Source organism: Lontra canadensis, unplaced genomic scaffold (assembly GCF_010015895.1).
Source record: "Lontra canadensis isolate GAN:19392208 unplaced genomic scaffold, GSC_riverotter_1.0 scaffold36, whole genome shotgun sequence".
Classification (NCBI taxonomy): Eukaryota; Metazoa; Chordata; class Mammalia; order Carnivora; family Mustelidae; genus Lontra; species Lontra canadensis.
Genome location: NW_022631030.1, coordinates 8437686 through 8453019, shown reverse-complemented (window position 1 = coordinate 8453019; position 15334 = coordinate 8437686). Strand labels below are relative to the sequence as shown.

General features: G+C 36.3%; 1 protein-coding gene across 1 annotated transcript; it reads right to left on the bottom strand.

The window, feature by feature from the left end:
- Positions 1 to 7203: 7203 nt before the first annotated feature.
- LOC116874368 (olfactory receptor 8G1-like) lies at positions 7204 to 8451 on the bottom strand. Its single transcript, XM_032869032.1, has one exon. It carries the CDS (start codon positions 8425 to 8427, stop codon positions 7468 to 7470), a length of 960 nt encoding a protein of 319 aa, XP_032724923.1. The 5' UTR covers positions 8428 to 8451; the 3' UTR covers positions 7204 to 7467.
- Positions 8452 to 15334: the final 6883 nt, after the last annotated feature.

Genomic DNA, 15334 nt, shown 5'->3' with positions numbered 1-15334 from the left:
GTCATAAGCCATTGCAGCCAACATGTGACACTCTGCAATAGCAAAAACAAGGAAGAAATAGAGCTGAGTCATGCATTCATAGTAGGGAGCGATGTTCTTTTGTGTCACAAAGTTCACCAGCATTTTGGGAGTGATGACAGTGGAATGGCAGAGACCAATGAAGGACAAGCTACTGAGGAGGTAGTACATGGGGGTGTGCAAGTGAGCACTGAGCCCTTTCAGCGTGATCATGCCCAGGTTCCCCACCACAGTGACCACATAGATTCCTAGAAAGAGGAAGAAAAGGGGCAGCTGGAGTTCTGGTTTCTCTGTTAGCCCAGCGAGGATGAACTCAGTCACTGTAGAGTGATTTCCAGGGTCCATTATCCTCTCAAAGGGTTCTAAGCTTAAAAAACAGAAAATGAGTGTACTTGTGTGGGGTGTGTGAATGTGTGCATACATATGTATGTGTGTATGTGTGTGAGGGAGAGAATAATTTTATGTAGATCATTATTTTATCCCGCAGCAAAGGTCATTCCTAATGCAGGTATCTCTTGAATCTCTTCTATCACTCTGGGACAACCAATGATTCCAGCTGACAGAGAAAAATTCAAGAAACTTCTAACTAAGACTAACTAAAACTCCAAGTTTACATGCTTTGAGTCAGTTAGTAGGGAAGTTACTACTGTTATTTCTTTTTTTTTTTAACTTTTTATTCAAATTCCAGTTAGTTAACATACAGTGTAATATTAGTTTCAGGTTACAGTATGGTGATGCAAGTGCTGTTATTTCTAATGACTCTTTCCTATATGTATATAATCATCCTATATCCCATGGGATATCCTATATGTCTATATTAATGCCATGGCATATTAATCAAGTGTCATAATGATTAAATTGTCATTCAGTTGAAAATAAGAAAGAGTAATATGTTTTCTACAAGTAATAAACACAGGATTCATAAGTCTGTGAAAAGTTGTTAATTTGGTCTGAATAATTTTCTTTACTAGAATTTCTGCACAAAATACCTGAAGGACTGGGCAGCTAGCAATATCATTCCACCTGGAATTCTGCTTCTCTGCTTGTCCTAGTTTCCTCCACCCAGACCTACTACCTCACAAGGTAAGAACATAACATACCTATACCTCAACAACTTTCCAAGAGTGAAAACTATCTTCCTTCCTTTATAATTTAAATAATCCCAGGGGAATGATCTAATGGCTGCAATTTAGATCATTTATTTTACCTCTGTGGCCAGAGAAGCAGAAGACTATGAATGGTTTATGTTAATTGGACATTATGGTGGTGGTGGAGGTCAGAAAACTACCCTTATTCCCAAAATATGAGAAAGGTTTTGGAAGAAAAACATTAGGTGTCTTCTTGTCATGTATTTTGCATGTACTCTCTACAGAATTTTAGGATGGAAGAGATATGGATTATTAGAACACATGCAAAATACAATTAGAAATATTAGTTTCAATTCAATACTAGTCAACAATGTGATCTTTTAAAAAAAGACTAATAGATATTCCATTTACACTACAAGAAAACTAGATTCTAGAAAATGGAAATTCATTTTCTTAATACTCAAGCCATAGTTGGAATAGTGTTTTCAATTTGAGATAGAATACTATATGTGATTTAGAAAAAAGTGGACAATTTCAGAAAAATTATTTAGAAATCTTATCTTTAGATGAATGGCTGAAATACTGAGGGTATTTAATTACCAAAAAAAAACCAAAAAATTCATGTGGCACATGACAGTTACTGCCAAATTTTCGATATATTGCTGCATTTAAAAGGTGTTGGACTCATTTTATATTTCTCCAAGAAAATAAGGTAAAATGACCTGCTTGAAACTATAGGGGGGACTATCCGGTTTCACATCAAAGAAGCCTGACAATAATCATATACACCTTGATCTTACAACCAGAACTGTTAGAGCACAGTCTAAAGGGCCATTTAGTGGCTATTGTTTATGGATACAAGCTCTAAATGGGTGGTTGGATTAAGTCCTCCTTAATATCTCTTTCAATTCCAGTATTTCATGATTGTGTATAATTCCAATAGGTCCTGATATTAAGGTAGATAGTCATGGATGCAAATAATTTTGTCTTACACTTCCACTAATCATCTCAAAAATGGAAATGTTAATTTCTTTCTCATGTGAAAATTAAATGATACCTGCAAAGTGCCTAGCACAGTTCCTGACTCTTGATAAGAACTTAATAAATATCAATGTTGTTTTAATTGTAATTTATTGAGTATCTCTCCATTATATCTTTCATTTGCCCAACAATTTTCTCTCCCATAATGAAAAGCAGATATGAAAACCCATAATGAAAATTTCTTTCCTCAACATATCTTCTTTTTGTTTCTGTGAATACACACAATATGGATCCTGGGTGTCTCAGCCAGTTAAGCATGCGACTCTTGATTTAAGCTCAGATCATGATCTCAGGGTTGTGAGCTCGAGCCCTGTGTGGGGTTCTGCATTCAGCAGAGAGTCTGCTTGAGATTCTCTCCCTCTGCCCCTTCCTCTGCTTGCCCTCACTCTATTTCTCTAAAATAAATCAATAAATCTTTAAAATAATAATAAAATTTTAAAAATACATAAAATATACAGAAATTTAGAAACTTTTTACTGAATAGTAACCTCTTAAAATTATCAACATTTTCCAAGGTCTCCAAATGAAGTTCAAACCAACTTGTCATTCAAAGATTTATATCATCAGGCAACAACAAAAGAGTATTCTTTTTTTCTGTTCCAACAGTTATGATGTTATTTAGTTATTCCTCAAGAGTATTTAGTAGATTCTTAGTTTTTACTCATCATAGTCCTTTATCTTTTCTCTTCTTCCATTCCCTCTACCTTGTGAAACTTATTTAATAGTTAGGATCATTTAGTTAAGGAGATTAATATGAGAGCCCCAGTCAACATGACCAATTGTTTTGTGCCCATAATACCTTTCCTATGTTTATGTAAGCACTTACTTAACTTTCTATTAATTATTATTAGTTATTTACTGGTTTCCCTTCTCTACTAGACTGTAAATTCAGCACAGTCCCTGGCACAGTGCTTTGTGTCCAGTGATCTTTAATCAATAGGTGTTAAATAAAATTGTGAAGGAAGGTAAGAGATAAGTTAACAGAGACTAAATCAACAAAGACTTCACTGCTTGAGTTGAAATGAGTAAACAAAAAAGTATTTGCCATAACTTTATACTAGAGGAAACAGAAAATAAAGGAACGTGTGCTCATTAGAGTGTGAATAATGGGATGAGGACAGGTGAGGACGTATAAATAACTACGTGTATCTGTATGTGCACTGGAAAGGGAGCTTGAGTGGAAGACTAAGATTTTAAAAGCCAAGGACTGAGATTCAGATCTACCCTTCTTCTTCCCAGAGAGTTCAATGCTGTGTATTTTTCTTCTTCATTGTTCTAGAGGGGAAAATGACATGATGATGCTGGTAGATAGTTCTGAGTACTAACCTTGCAAGACTCCTTAGTGCTGAGAGGGTCATGGTCTAAAAGGTTTTTTTTGGCAATTGTTTTTAGTCACTGATCTTGATTGCTGGTGAAGTTGATGCCCAAGGCCATCTGTCCCCCTCAAAGGCTGTTTGATAGGATGAGAGGATTTTATACTCTGAGTATAGATAATAAATGTCTAATTAACAAACAATGATAATGGCCTCCCACTAGAATCTTATCCCACAAGGATCCACTCTTGGGAAATGAAACAGAACTTCCCTTTCTCCATTTGTTCTCAAGTGCTTAATAGTGTCACATAGGTGTGATTCATTGTTCTTGTTAGGTTACATATTAGTATTTAGGATGTGAGAGATATTGTAAGGACACCAATGAATTTCATGCCAAGCCATTTTAAAATATAAAATTTCAGGAAATTTTTAAGACATACACTAAAGAAGTTTTCTTAAAGTTCTTTCCCACAAAGGCAAAGTAGAAAACCTGAAAGTTTTTATTTTCATTGACCTCTGTTAACTGTATTTAGATTTCATAATGTACTCAGAAAACAGTGACACTTGGAATGTTTTAATTTGTGGCCTAAATGAAAGCATCTGACAAATATTGCATATTCCCCTGAGGAGTTCCTAACAAGAGGAAGGAGAGATGATGACTTTATTTTTTCCAAAAATTAAAAGAGAAATAATGAGAAGCAATAATAACATATGTGCTATAGAGATCATTTCAGTTCTATATAAAGGCTACATCATTTTATTGGAAATAAAAATCATATTTAACATTTTATTCAAACTATTTATTGAATGTTATATACTTTTTGAAAATAATCACAATAAATTTTCTTAATCAAATTTACTCTGAAATGCTTTAAATTATTGTTAGAAATGGATGTCAACCTTCTTTGTAAAGGTGTTTTTGCCAATTGCTATGAAAAGAGCAAAAATTTAGAACAGAATATTCATAAACCCTATGGAAAATGTTACTTATTAATAATCAAATCTTAAAACAAGAAATATGGTTTGTTCTTCAGAATTTGACAATTTTGATAGAGATAATATCCACAAGCACACATTAATAGTAAACAATGGAAAAGGCATTATTAGAGCAGATAAGATGAACCAGAAGTATGTCTGCTGATAGCCTGGAGGGGTCAGAAATGCATGGAGAATTAAAACTTCTGTTTGTCATTGAAAGGTATATAAAATTTGGAAAGGGAAAATGAAGTCAAGAACTCATTTCAGAGGATATTATGCTAATTGAAATAAGTCAGACTGAAAAAGAAAAATACCATGTGATTTCACTCATATTTGGAATCTAAAAAACAAAACAGGTGAATAAACAAACAAAAAAAATCAGAATCAGACCTATAAATACAGAGAACAAACTGACGGCTGCCAAAGAAGGACGGGGGCAGGGGCGGTGAGCAAAATGGATGAAGAGGAGCAGGAGAGACTGGCTTCCAGTTACGGAATGAATATGGAACGAATAAGTCACAGGAGTAAAAGGCACAGCATAGGGAATATAATCAATGATATTGTAATAATGTTTTATGGTAATAGATGGTAGCTACATTTGTGGTGAGCCTAACATAATGTATAGAGAAGTTGAGTCACTGTCATCAACTTGAAACCAATGTAACACTGTGTGTCAGCTATACTCAAATTTTAAAAAAATCAAGCTTTTCACAGTGAAGGAAACCATCAATAAGACAAAAAGGCAACCTACTGAATGGAAGAAAATATTTGCAAATGATATATCCAACAAGGGGTTAATATTCAAAATATATGAAGAACATAAAGAATTTATACAACTGAACACTAAAAAATGCAAACAATCTTATTAAAAAATGGGCAGAGGAGCTTCTTTTCCAAAGACTATATATGGCTGAAAGAATATATATGGCTGACTTTGGAAAACAGTGTGGACTCCTTAAGAAATTAAAAATAGATCTACCCTATGACCCTGAAGTTACACTACTGGGTATTTACCCCCAAGATAATGATGTAGTGAAAAGAAGGGCCATCTGTACCCCAATGTTCATAGCAGCAATGGCCACAGTTGCCAAACTGTGGAGAGAACCAAGGTGCCCTTCAACAGACGAATGGATAAAGAAGATATGGTCCATATATACAATGGAGTATCATGCCGCCATCAGAAAGGATGAATACCCAACTTTTGTATCAACATGGACAGGACTGGAGGATATTATGCTGAGTGAAATAAGTCAAGCAGAGAGAGTCAATTATCATATGGCTTCACTATTTGTGGAGCATACGGAATAACATGGAGGACATGGGGAGATGGAGAGAAGTGAGTTTGGGGAAATTGGAGGGGGAGATGAACCATGAGAGACTGTGGACTCTGAGAAACAAACTGAGGGTTTTGGAGGGGGATTGAGGGGTCGGGTGAGCCTGGTGGTGGGTACTGTGGAGGGCACATATTGCATGGAGCACTGGGTATGGGACATAAACAATGAATTCTGAAACACTGAAAATAAATTTTTAAAAAATAAATTTTTTTTAAAAGTATAAAATTTTTTTTCCAAATAAAAAGAATATATATGGCTGGCCATATATTAATCACCAAGGAAATTCAAAGAAAACCACAATAAGATATCACCTTACACCTATCAGAATGACTAAAATCAGAAGGACAAAAAATAACAAGTATTGGTGAGGATGTGCAGAAAAAGGAATGTTTGTGTACTGTTGGTGGGAGTGTAAATTGGTATAGCCACTGTGGAAAACAGTGTAGAGGTTCTTCGAAATACTAAAAATAGAAACATAATATGATCCAATAATTCCACTACTGGATATTTACCCCAAGGAAACAAAAACACTAATTCAAAAGGATATATGCACTTTTATGTTTATTGCATCATTATTTACAATAGCTGAAATATGGAAGCAACTTAAGTGTCTATCAATACATGAGTGGATGAGGAAGATGTGACATATCTATACAGTGGAATATTATGCAGCCATAAAAATGATATCTTGCCATGTGCAACAACATAGATGAACTTAAAGGATATTGTGCTAAGTGAAATAAGTCAGACTGAGAAAGACAAATACCATATGACTACACTCATATGAGGAATCTAAAAATCAAAACAAATGAATAAACAAATAAAAAGCAGAATCTGATCCATAAAGGCAGAGAACAAACTCTTGATTGCCAGAAGGGAGAGGATTGGGGGAAATGAGCAAAATTGGTGAAAGGAATTGGGATAAACTGGCCTCCAGTTATGGGATGGGTAAGTCATGTGAATAAAAGGCACAGTATAGGGAATATAGCCAATGATATTAGAATAGTGTTGTATAGTAACAGATGGTAGCTACATTTGTGGAGAACGTAGCATAACATATGTTGAATCACTATGTTGTACACCTGAAACTAAAGTAACATTGTATGTCAACTACACTTGAATTAAAAAAGAAGAAGAGAGGGCGAAAAGCATACTGGTAAGACCTTACCATAGAGTTCTGGCAGGTGGTATATGGTATCTATTATGATTAGTCACAGTCTTCAAACCAACCATGTAAAATTAAAATAGTTTATGAACGCTATATGACAATCACAGTCATTTATAACATTTTGTCCTTTCAAATAACTAGTAGAAGTTAAAAGTCTTGAAAAACATATTAAAAGATAATTAAAGAATTATCAGAAGAATTGTACTTGACTTATTTCACCTATTTATGTTAAAATACCCATTTTGTGCATTCTATTCCTAGACGATACTCTAATTCTGCAAATTTTATTTGTTTGCACTGTGCTTTCTAACCCCAGTATACTTGGTGCTCTCTGATGTACATGTGGTGTCCAATTCTATGTCCAAAACATGCCATTGTATGGTCCTGCTTTCCATATGACTGGCACGATGAATCCAGTCTCCTCCTACACTGTTTTTCCAAATTATCAGGTAGTCACAACAATCTCATTACTTGTAGACATACATTGCTGTCTTTGGACTGTTTCCTTATCAAACCTCATTGGAGAATTATAAATTTTTGCTCAGGCAAAATACCCCTTTTCTTCTTTTTTCAAGGATCTTGTTTAGGGCAACCTTGACATCCTTATTCCACAGGCTATAGATCAGGGGGTTCAGCATGGGCACAATGATGGTATAAAACACAGAGGACACTTTCCCTTGGTCCATGGAGCTCACAGATGATGGCTGCAGGTACATGAAAGCAGCAGGTCCATAGAAGACAGCCACAGCTGTGATGTGGGAGCTGCAGGTGCTGAAGGCTTTGGACCTGCCTTCAGTGGAGCGGATGCGGAGGATGCTGGACAGGATGAAGGCGTAGGAGCTAAGGATCGTCAGGCTAGGGGCAAGGATATTAAATGCACTGAAACACAAAACTACCACCTCATTAATGTAAGTGCTGGAGCAGGAAAGCTCCAGGAGTGGGAAGAGATCACAGAAGTAATGGTTGATCCTATCAGCTTTGCAGAAAAGCACTCTTAACATGCAGCCAGTGTGAGCTGTGGCACCAGTCAAGCCCATGATATATACCCCAACTACCATCCCAGAGCCAACCTGATAAGACATGATGACATTGTAAAGCAATGGGTTACAGATGGCAACATAGCAGTCATATGCCATTGCAGCCAACATGTGACATTCTGATATAACAAATACAAGGAAGAAGTAGAGCTGAGTCATGCATGCTTGGTAGGAGATAATATTCCTCTCTGTCACAAAGTTCACCAGCATTTTGGGGGTAATGACAGTGGAATGGCAGAGACCAATGAAGGACAAGCTACTGAGGAGGTAGTACAGGGGGGTGTGCAAGTGAGCACTGAGCCTTATCAGCGTGATCATGCCCAGGTTCCCCACCACAGTGACCACATAGATTCCTAGGAAGAGGAAGAAAAGGGGCAGCTGGAGTTCTGGTTTCTTTGTTAGCCCAGCGAGGATGAACTCGGTCACTGTAGAGTGATTTTCTGCTGTCATTTTCCTCTGGGAATTTTATGTAGAAAGAAAAGAAGAAAATCCATGGTAGATATTTATTTTCCCACCATGTAATGTAGTATGAAACAGAATTTGTCTTTTCAGTCAGGTAGCTCCAGTTCTATGTCTGTCCCTGACCCATGTTAGTGCTCAGAGACCCTGAGGTCTCAGTAATATGGGGCATGTAAATAAATATCAGAGAGAACTAGTCTCTTTTTCGTTCTATGCTTAAGAGTGGCTCTTATGCACTCCTATATTTATTGTAGCATTATTCGTGATAGCCAAATTATGGAAGCAACCCAAGTGTCCATCGATAGACAAATGGATAAAGATGGGAGATACACACACACACACACATAATGAAATATCATTCCGCCATAAAAAAGAATGAAATCTTGCCTTTTGCAACAGCATGGATGAACCCAGAGAGTATAATGCTGAATGAAATAAGCCCATTAGACAGAGACATATGCCAAATGATTTCACTCATATATGAAATTTAAGAAACAAAACGAATGAACAAAGGGAAAAATAAGAGTCAAATCAAAAACAGAGTCTTAACTATAGGGAATAAACAGATAATAGAGAGGAGGTAGGTGGAGAATGGGTAAAATAGAATGGGCTTAAAAGTAAACTTATCTTGATGAGCACAGAGTTATATCGGGAATTGTTGAATCATTATATTGTACACTTGAAATTAATATAATACTGTATGTTACACTGGAATTAAAAAAAAATAGCCCATCGCTTGGTTTTATTACTCCCACTTCTTATGCAGAACAAATACCAGTATGCCTGGTTTACATATTAGGTAACTGAGGGTTATAATGGTTGGATATTTGCTCGTATTTAGGTATGTAATTAGTAAATGATCAAGGATATGAGCTAAGGCTTGTCTGTTTCACCTTCCATATCTTATTTTATCTTTTTTAAAGATTTTATTTATTTATTTGACACAGAGAGAGAGAGATCACAAGTAGGCAGAGCTGCAGGAAGAGGGAGTGGGAGAAGTAGGCTCCCTGCTGAGCAGAGAGCCTGATGTGGGGCTCAATCCCAGGACCCAGGGATCATGACCTGAGCTGAAGGCAGAGGCTTTAACCCACTGAGCCACCCAGGCACCCCCCCCCCATATCTTATTTTAACTACTTATGTCTGCTCCCCTATCTTTATCTCTTTGTCATAGCAGAAAAGCCACTCACAGCAGTTAGTGTGAAGGAAAGAACTTATGTAAAGTACTGCAGTAGTGTACGGACAACTGATCCAGTCTAGACTTCCTATAGTGAGTACCCTGACTATTGACAACCCTTCAAAAATACAGAAATACTGGCTCTAGAATGTAACTGGATAGCTAACAAGTCTATCATTCAGCTTGAATTCCATATGCAGGAAGGGTATGAGTTTCCTAATGAGGAATTTGGAAGTATGAAACGTTAAAGTCCAAATTTGTTTATTCCAAAAACACTTAACAGAAAACTCACCATTAGCTAAGTGCTTTCTATGACTTGATGTGGTCTGTGATCCTTGGAATTTATGTTCTGGGAGAACAGAGCTGCAGAATGTCAGTCTTGCAGGATACATACTAAATGTATCTGTGCACATTGTCTTGGTGTCTTTGTACTCACCTTCAACCAGAGCTTTTAACAGCGTGCCTTCAGGGGCACAAGAAACCAAAGCAGAAAGATTATGTGTATCTTTCTATCTCTGGGATATGGTCTGGAAAAAAAGCTGATGATTCCAAGTAAAGTACGCCCTGATGATTGTTCTGTCTTCAAAAGAAAGAGATCCAAGAGATAGCATCACAGATTATTGGTGTATCAAAAACAAGCGTATGTATACTTAGATTAAAATTAAAAAACTTATAATAGCCAAATTATGGAAACAGCCAAGTGTCCAAGAACTGATGTATGGATAAAGAAACTATGATACATATCTGGAACTTTCTACCCATTAAATAAATCCCCTTTCTTCCTCTTCCTTGGGACCTGGTAACTCTTATTTTATTCTATGTTTCTATGAATTTAATTACTTTAGATACCTCACATAAGTGTAGTCATATGGTATTTATATTTTTGTGACTGACTTATTTCACTTAATGTAACATCTTAAAGATTTCTCAAACTTAAATGACTCAAAGGACCACCTTAATTTAAAAAAATAAGAGCTTATGATGCAATATGAAGAGCATATGTCTGGTCAAAAAACATTCTGTTTTACTTTTTAAATAGCAGCACCATCCGTTAAAAAAAAAACAAACACACAGCTATCATCATACTTAATGATGAAAGGTTGATTATTATCCCCTAAGATGAGGAACATGACAAAGATGGCCATCCTACCACTTCTACTCAGCCTTATACTGGAGATTCTATTGACAGCATTCAAGGAAAACAATGGAATAAAAGGCATCCACATTGGAAACAAAATGGTAAAACTATCTCTATTCACAGATTACATGATGTAACATAGAGAAAATCTTAAGGAATTTATTTTTTTTAACTTAGATATAATTAACCAGTTCAGCAATGTTGAAAAATACATCAATATATAATGCTCAGTTGTATTTCTACACACTTGTAATAAAGAATCCAGAAAACTCACTTCTCTTGGGGGAAATTTGAGGGGGAGTTGAACCATGAGAGACTGTGGACTCTGAGGAACTAACTGAGGGTTTTGGAGGGGAAGGGGGTGGGATGTTGGGTTAGCCTGGTGGTGGGTATTATGGAGGGCACGTATTGCATGGAGCACTGGGTATGGTGCATAAACAATGAATTCTGGAACACTGAAAAGAAAGTAAAAAAAATAAAAATTAAAAGAAGCCAGAAAAAAATTCCATTTATAACAGCACCAAAAATAATAAAATACTTGGTAATGAAATAAAAAAAGAAACACAAGACATGTACACTGAAAATTACAAAACATTTTTGAAAGAAATTAAGAAAGACCTACATAAATGAAAAGACATCCCATATTAATGAATCAAAAACTTTAGTATTTTTAAGATGGAAATACTCACCAAATTGATCTACAGATTCAATACAATCTCTATCAACATCTCATCTGTTTTACATATATTAACCGCTCTTCCTAGAATTCATGTGGAAATATAAAGGATTCCGTAGCCAAAATAAACTGGTAAGAGAAGAACAAAGTTTAAGGACTCACACTTTCTAATTTGAAAGCTTGCTACAAAGCTACATAATTAAGATGGCATGTTACTAACATGAAAATGGACATAATGGACATATAGATTGATGGAATTGAAATCAAGGTTTAGACAAGAACACATACATCTATGGTGAATTGATTTTGACAAGGATTCCAAGACAATGCAATAGGGAAAGAACAATATTTTCAACAAATGGTTCTGGAATAATTGGATAGCCACCTGCAGAAGAATGTAGTCAGATTTCTTCCTCACACCATACCAAAAAAAAATTTTTAATTCAAAATAGGTCTTAGACCTAAACTTAAGAGTTAAACTATAACATTTTTTTTTAAGTTGGCTCCATATCCAGCACAGAGTCCAACTCAGGGCTTCAACTCTCTACCCAGTTATTTCTTTTTAATCCATACCTTAATTTTACCTTACTTGATAACAAAGGATCTGAGTTGTGGTATCCTTCCATATTTCTGAATCTTTACAATGGCCAACTGACTGTTTCTCCTGTACTCCTGGCCCTTCACAAAGTGACCCACTAAGTACTCCAGCCCATCACAGAAGCTCCTTTATATCTTGTCCAATCTTTGTAATTTTCATTGGGGGTGTTGGGCTCTTACTCATTATGTGTGACCAGCTCCCTCTGAAGTCTGACTCTGACACATGGTCACAGTTCCCATTATTTCCTGGTCTGCCCAGGTGACACCATCTGTCTGTTTGAATGCCCATTGACTGCTATACCCAGAGAATTCCCAACATTGCATCAGTGGTCTTTTCTTATCTTAGTCTAATCTATCTTAGTCATGAATGCGGCCTGAGAAAAACACCAAATCAGTTTAAGAAAGAAAAAAATGTTGCAGTCTTATAAAAGTAAGATTATAAGTTAGAACCAGAATAAAATCATAAGGTAACCCAGATTTTTTCCTTTAGTTTTACTACGCTTGTAGACTAAAAGAATGTTCTAGTCCTAGATTATCTTAATTTTTTAAAAAGTGTTTGCTAAATTTCTTGTGATAGTCTATGAACATGATAAAGTTATGTGTGTTAGTTAAAAATATAGAACAAACATCATAGTTATATGAATTCAATGAATATCTAAAGATTAATCATAAAGTGAGAAAATTTAAGTTATTATTCCATGGGACTATATACTTAATCTTGTCTTGAGAACATTCTATCAGTAACTTGGATGATGCTATAGAAGAGATCATGAAATTCAGAGATAATGTTAGCATAGAAAAGAGTAATAAACACTTGTATGATGATAGTGATATAAGGAGATAATGTTAGTCTGTGAATCTGGACAGATATTAAAAGGAAGAAATTAGGAATCTTGCCATTTTCAATGACATAGATGGAGCTAGAAAGTATTATGCTAAGCGAAATAAGTCAGTCAAAGAAAGACAAATACCATATGATTTCACTCATCTCTGGTGTGTGTTCACCCATATATGGTGTGGTCTATGTGTGTTTAAGAAATGAAACAAATGAGTACGGTGGGGAAAAGAGAGAGAGGCAAACCAAAAAACAGAGTCTTTACTACAGAGAACAAACTGATGGTTAGCCCCAAGGAGGTGGTTGGGGGATGGGTGAAACAGGTGATGGGGAGAAAAGAGTACACTTGTGATGAGCTCCTTGTGTCATATAGAAGTGTTGAATGGCTATATTGTACAGCTGAAATTAAGATTGCACTGTTAATTGACTAGAATTTATAAGCATAAAGTTTGTTGTGAGCACTCAGGATAGAGAGATGAATGAGATAAAATTCCTGCTTATCAAAGTGTAAAGAAGTCCTCCAACTAAACACACACAAAACAGATAGTCATGCCAAAAAATGGGCAGAAGATATGAACAGACACTTCTCCAAAGAAGACATATAAATGGCTAACAGACACATGAAAAAATGTTCATCATCATTAGCAATCAGGAAGATTCACATCAAAAGCAAATAGAGATACCACCTTACACCAGTTAGAATGGCCAAAATTAACAGGACAGTAAACAACATGTGTTGGAGAGGATGTGGAGAAAGGGGAACCCTCTTACACTGTTGGCAGGAATGCAAGTTGGTGCAGCCACTTTGGAGAACAGTGTGGAGATTCCTTAAGAAATTAAAAATAGAGCTTCCCTATGACCCTGCAATTGCACTATTGGGTATTTACCCCAAAGATACTGATGTGGTGGAAAGAAAGGCCATCTGTACCCCAATGTTCATAGCAGCAATGGCCACGGTCGCCAAACTGTGTAAAGAACCGAGATGCTCTTCAACGGATGAATGGATAAAGAAGATATGGTCCATATATACAATGGAGCATTATGCCTCCATCAGAAAGAATGAATACCCACCTTCTGTATCAATGTGGACGGGACTGGAGGAGATTATATTGAGTGAAATAAGTCAAGCAGAGAGAGTCAATTATCATATGGCTTCACTATTTGTGGAGCATAAGGAATAACATGGAGGACATTGGGAGATGGAGAGGAGAAGTGAGTTGGGGGAAACTGGAGGGGGAGATGAACCATGAGAGATTGTGGACTCCGAGAAACAAACTGAGGGTTTGGGGGAGGTGGGTGTTAGGGGAGCCTGGTGGTGGGTATTGTGGAGGGCACATATTGCATGGAGCACTGGGTGTGGTGCATAAACAATGAATGCTGGAATACTGACAAGAAATAAAATGAAATAAAATGGAAAAAAAAGTTACAGTCTAGAAGTGGGGAGGCCAATGAGGTATGAGATAAATACATGATTGCACAAGTTTTAGAGAAACACGATGAATGTGGTGCTAAACCAGAAGAGGGTCCAGGAAGGCTTCCAAAAGAAACCTGATCTAAAAGGATAAGCAGAAATAAGCCAGGTCTGCAAATATTCAAAATTGGGAAGCATTGGCCTCACAACTCTCATGTTCAAAAGATCTGGATCAAGAGAAAAAAAACACGTAAAGATGCTATTAAACTCATTAAAAGGAACACGGTATCCAAAATGAGCAAACTGATAGTCACACAAGAAAAACAGCATCTGGTGAATTGTGTTTAGTTCTGGGGTAGTATTTTACGGTTGCAATTTACAAACTATAATTATCTACGAAAACTGAAGATTTGGATCCAAATAATTTATACCAAGTGTCTGCGTGACTAGTAACAGGAACTGGAATTAGATTTATTGTATGTTACCTCAAAGGGAAGAGTTATGGCCAATGAGCTACTTGTTTCAACATCAAATATCTCTTTAACCATTAAATGTGCCTGAAAGTAGTATGGGTTGAATTTTCTGTTTTCAGATTCTTATAGCAAAAAATTAGTAACTATCTTCTAAAAGTTTTAGGAAATTCCTGTAATGCATGGAAGTTAGACTCCTTTAACATTCTGAGATTAAAATTTCTAGAATAGGTAGAGTTCAGATACTCAACCTATTCTACTTGGAAACCTTATTCTGGGTTATATGTGCTGTTTAGACCAGGTATCCTCTAAGGGAAATAGCTCCTGAGAAAGAGAGTAGAGGCTGTTCAAAATAGAAATTTCTGGTTACTAGGGGAATGAAGGCAGGTCTCAATTACTGAGAAGTTCACATAGACATTATGTATCAAACACCATGGTTCCCTATTGTAGCCTCTTCTTAATGTGACCAGAGCCACTCGCCAAAGTGATTTCTTTTTATCTGGGGTAATATATAAGTTATAGCCTTGAAGATCTAAACATGGAAGCTCCCTTGAGACTTCCATTCACCAGGGATGAACTATTGGGGCACAGGAGCAA